The following is a 6000-nucleotide window of genomic DNA, read 5'->3' as shown; positions in this document are numbered from 1 at the left end:
ATGGAAACTCAAGGTTTATGGGATGTTGTTGTGAAGCAGTTTGGTATCACACTACTTGTTGAATTTGTGCAGGTCAGATGAAGTCTGAGCTCTGAAACATACACAACTAAGACTATTCAATAAACTCTGCTCCATTTTTATCCTCATCATTTTGTCTCCTGCTTCTGCTCCTCTCTGGCTTTGCTCAGTCAACTTCTAGGCTGATAGACGACAGTTAATACAGTTTAGAGTGCCAGACATGACTTGATGTTAACAGGTTTTGGGTATTAGACCATTTTGCTGACTAGTTGTTCTGTTACCAGACTAAAATATTCTCTGACAGGATCTGGTGCCCGGGCTGGATCTGATATTTCTGGTGTGGAGGGGTGATTCATGGGTAATTTTACATTTCAAAGCATTAGTCAATAAAACAGAAGTAAATGCAGTAATAATGTGGTAAAAACATGGTAACATTCAAAACTTTGCATCCCCCCCCACATTTACTCATGAATGAGAAGTTGCTGATCTGATTTAGTATGGTTTTATAGGAGAAAAATATTAAGTGAGGACTAATTTATAAAATAACGATTATTCTATCTACACACACACAAACACACACACACAAACACACACACACACACACACACACACACGGATCAAGCATGTTTCACATGACTGCATCACATCTGTCCAGTGCCACACCACTGGCGACTCTGGTTACCCACAAACCCCAGCAGACGCCAGCGCAGGGCGGGACACCTCACACACACACACACACACACACACACACACACACACACACACACACACACGTGTGCTCTCACACACACACACACACACACACACACGTGTGCTCTCTCACACACACACACACGTGTGCTCTCACACACACACACACACGTGTGCTCTCACACACACACACACACACACACACGTGTGCTCTCACACACACACACACACACACACACACACGTGTGCTCTCACACACACACACACACACACACACACACACACACACACACACACGTGTGCTCTCACACACACACACACACACACACACACACACACGTGTGCTCTCACATGTAGGCTTTGTAGTTGCTGCCGATCTTCTGGATGCGGATGTCGTATTTGGAGTCGACGAAGGGCTCGGCCGTGGCGTAGGTTTTAGCGATGGCCACCACACTGGTGATGTCCTGGAAATCATTCGCTGTCTCCACCTTGACCTGCCACACAAACACATGTCACATGTCAAACATTACCCACAATCCATCTGGAGCAACAGAATGAAGCAGTCAGTGAAAACAACCTTTGAGAAAAAGAAGTTCACTTTATGGAACATTATGAAAACATTATGGAAGCAATATACTTTAAAACAATATACTTAGTGTATTTGTAATTGGACATTATTTCAAAGTGCACTTTTTAAAACTGTGTTCATGATCATGAAAGAGTCTTTCTTTAAGTACCTTTTATTTCATTAATATTATTTTATCTGCAAGGACAGTTTAAAAAAAAAGAATACATAGAAAACAGATGTATTGTACAATCATTTTCTACAAAACCGGTCATTTACGTGAAATCCACTAACGGAAAGAGTTCTGATGTACTTCTGATAAACTACTTCAGCATTCGCTTTGTGAAATCACAGACATGACATGGCCATGACCTCTGTGACCTCCGTGACCTCCGTGACCCTGACTCTGTCACTGATGACTGTGCAACAACTTTTAATGTTTCTGAAAGGAGTCTCTTCTGTTCATCAAGGCTGCATTTATTTGATCAGAAATACAGTAAAATAGTGAAATATTATTCTAATGTAAAACAGCTGTTTTCTATGTGAATATGTGTTAAACTGTAATTTATTTCTGTGATCTGCAGCTGTATTTTCAGCATCATTACTGCAGTCTTCAGTGTCACATGATCTTCAGAAATCATAATAATATACTGATTTACTGCTCAACAAACATTTCTCATTATTATCAATGTTGAAAATACATTATAGATGGACACTGTGATACATTAACATTTAAAAGTCTATAGTAAATTGGATTTTTTTATATAATAAATATGCTTTTGTTCATCAAGGACACATCTAATTGATCAAAAGTGTCAGTAAAGACATTTACACACACACACACACTCACTCACACTCACGCACGCACACAGACACACACACACATACTCACTCACTCACACACACACACACACACAAACATACTCACTCACTCACTCACACACACACACTCACTCACTCACTCATATACACACACTCACTCACACACACACACACACACACACACACACACACACACACACACTCACTCACTCACTCACTCACTCACTCATATACACACACTCACTCACACACACACACACACACACACACACACACACACACACTCACTCACTCACTCACTCACACACACACACACACACACACACACACACTCACTCATTCACACACACACACACACACACACACACACACACACACACACACACACACACACTCACTCACTCACACACACACACACACACACACACACACTCACTCACTCACTCACTCAACACACACACAGTCACTCACTCATCAAACACACACACACACACACACACACACACACACACACACACACTCACTCACTCACTCACTCACTCACTCACTCACTCACTCACACACACACACACACACACATGTTGGTTTTTGTGGTTTATGGGGACTCTCCATAGGCGTAATGGTTTTTATACTGAACAAACTGTGTGTGCTATTGCCCTACACCAACCCTACACCTAAACTTAGCCCTCACAGGAGACTTTGTGCATTTCTACTTTCTCAAAAAACTTTGTAAGCTTTTTGAAAAATGGGGACATGGGGCAATATCCTCATAAGTCAACTTCACCTTGTAATACCTGTGTTATTATACAAATGTCCTCATTTGTCACAAAAAGCACACATTCACTCTCACACACACACACACACACACTTCACAGACAGCCCAATCAGAGCGCAGTGTGTGTGATGACATCATCGGCTCCTACCTTGCCCATGCCGGCGTGGGCGTGTCCCATCTTCACCACCACTGGGAATGATGCGGTGGGCAGCTGTAGGAGAGAGCAGAGGTATTTTAGGCTGATGTTGGTTTTATCGTGACTGGAATGTTCTGGGAAAGCCATGTGAGGAAACGAATCACCGCCACAGACAGACGCCCAGTGACTCCTTGAGAACACCAACACACACACACACACACACACACCTGATGAACACACACACTGTCTGAGAGCCGTTTCTCTGAGGCTTCATGAGGCTGGAGCACAAAGATCAACTCATTTCTCTTTTTCAACAGTCGAGCGTGACACTGCGCTTTCACAACACAGATACGCACATTATCACTGAACATTATCTTGTGAAGACTAAACCCGACACGTCCTTAAACACACAATTACATTCTGCAAAAACACAAGCTATTTCTAGCACAAACACATTATTTAGTGTTGTGTGAGATTACTCTCACTTTTACTCTCACTTTTTACAAACATTCAAAAGTTTGTGGTCAGTAAGATTTAAAAAGTACATAGAATATATAAAAACACTTTTATTCATTAAGGCTGCATTAAATTGATCAAAAGTGACAGTAAAGACATTTATAATGTTACAAAAGGTTACTATTTTAAATAAATGCTGTTTTACAAAAAATAAAAATATTTCACAAAAAAACCTGAAAAATAAAATGTATCAGTTTCCACAAAAATATGAATGTTTTCAACATTGATAATGATAAATGTTTGTTGAGCAGTAAATCAGTATATTATAATGATTTCTGAAGATCACTGAAGACTGGAGTAATGATGCTGAAAATACAGCTGCAGATCACAGAAATAAATTACAGTTTAACACATATTCACACAGAAAACAGCTGATTTAAACTGTAAAAAATATTTCACATTTTTACTGTATTTTTGATCAAATAAATGCAGCCTTGATGAGCAGAAGATACTTCTTTCACAAACATTTGAGAATTATTTGAACGGTAGTGTATATAAAAATAAGTTTGTCTTTTCTTTCAAATGTGCATCAGCGCTGAGGAATTCCCCAGGAAACACTCCTACACACACACACACACACACACACACACACACTCCTACACACACACACACACACACACTCCTACACACACACACACACACACTCCTACACACACACAGGCATCTGTGAAAGTGCCCTTATGAGGGCAGGTTTGGCTGAAACCAAGAGAGACGAGAGACGACCGGTAAATGATCTGTCTCTGTCTGAAGGGCATCACCACATCTCTCGACATTCCCAGACAAACTGTCCAGAAGAGCATCCCACTGCGTCACACAATGATGTCTGAGCAGGTCACAGTCACATCAGAACCTGACATACGACAAAAGTCAAAACACAAGTGAGGGCTTGATTCACTCCAGCAGCGGCTCAAATGACTTCCAGATTAAGGAACTCCTTCTTTCCCTCAGCCATAAGACTTTTAAACAAGTAGCCAGAGGACACAGACCTCTATCTCATAGAATAGCTACTTGTTACTGCTGCTATTATTATCATGTAGTTGCATTCAATTTGCACACGTTACTATACTGTTTTGCACATAAGTCAATATTGCACACTTGCACATGCAGATGTATATAGTCTATATGTGACCCTGCAGCACAAAAGCAGTCATGAGTAACACAGGTGTATTTGTAGCAATAGCCAACAATACATTGTATGGATCAAAATTATCAATTTTTCTTTTATGCCAAAAATCATTCGGATATTAAATAAAGATTATGCTCCATGAAGATATTTTGTAAATTTCTTACCAAAAATATATAAAAACTTTTGTATGTATATGTGTGTGTTTTATTCTTTTACATAGTTTTTGCACTTGTCTTGGCATTCACTGTGGACAGCAAAGAAAGAGTTTCATTGTACAAGGAAACTTGTTTTCCTCACTGTGGCAATAAATGCTTTGACTTTGAAATGAGTCGCTCTTCCGGTCTGAATGGTTCGAGGCAAATACTGCAGACTCGCACATCTGTAAGAGCTTTCACAACACGCTCTCATTTACCGCAAGCGCCGGCCGACAGGTAGAGGAGAGTGAAAACAGACGGAGTAATAGTGAAACACAGACGGAGGGGGGCGATTCCCAAACGCTCCGGTGTGAGATTCCAGCACTCCGGCCGTCAGAGTGGACTTTCCAGCAACGCTGACGCTGATGAACTGGAGCACTGCTGTGAAACACACGAGCGTCAGTCACACCGGAGCAGCACTGCTGCCTTTATCATGTTCATGTGCTAGACAAGCATTTAGAGCTCAAATACATGATGATGATCTGACCACACGCCTGGAACTCTCTCTGCTGCGACACAGTCTGCCTGTCTATCCATCTATCTATCTATTCATCTATCCATTTACATATCCATCCATTCTCCTTCCATCTATCTCTGTCTTTCGGATGAGACGTTAAACCGAGGTCCTGACTCTCTGTGGTCATTAAAAATCCCATGGCACTTCTCGTAAAGAGTAGGTAACCCTGGTGTCCTGACCAAATTCCCTCCACTGGCCTTCATCAATCATGGCCTCCTAATAATCCCCATACACTTGATTGGCTCTATCTCTCTCTCCTCTCCACCTGTAGCTGGTGTGTGGTGAGTGCACTGGCGCTGTTGTCCAAGTGGATGCTGCACACTGGTGGTTGAGGAGAGATCCCCCACATGACTGTAAAGCGCTTTGGGTGTACAGCAATACACAATAAAGCACTATATAAATGCATCATCCATCCATCTATCTACATATCCATCCATCTATTTCTCTCAATCTAAAGCAGATCTTCCATCATGTTCATGTTAACTGTCTGTCTTTTAAGTGAATTTCGTCAACGCTGCAGTGAGTCAAATCTGAAGTGATGTTACATAAGATCTGCTGTCAGCGTGAGTGATGGATGTTTGCACGTATCTAATAATTACAGACGAACGTGTCCTGATGTGCTCCTGAAACAAACGCGTTTG

General features: G+C 41.4%; 1 protein-coding gene across 1 annotated transcript in view; it reads right to left on the bottom strand.

Moving 5' to 3' along the window:
• Positions 1-6000, bottom strand: part of LOC306861081 (synapsin-3-like) — a 56367-nt gene that overhangs the window by 4622 nt on the left and 45745 nt on the right. The window contains exons 7-8 of the mRNA XM_079403156.1: positions 3019-3081; positions 1060-1202 (exon numbers count right to left, since the gene is read on the bottom strand). Coding sequence (XP_079259282.1) covers positions 1060-1202; positions 3019-3081 — 206 coding nt within the window. The remainder of the gene's footprint in view (positions 1-1059; positions 1203-3018; positions 3082-6000) is intronic.

This window comes from Barbus barbus (genome assembly GCF_936440315.1).
Source record: "Barbus barbus genome assembly, chromosome: 42".
Classification (NCBI taxonomy): domain Eukaryota; kingdom Metazoa; phylum Chordata; class Actinopteri; order Cypriniformes; family Cyprinidae; genus Barbus; species Barbus barbus.
This window is presented reverse-complemented; position numbering and strand designations above follow the sequence as displayed.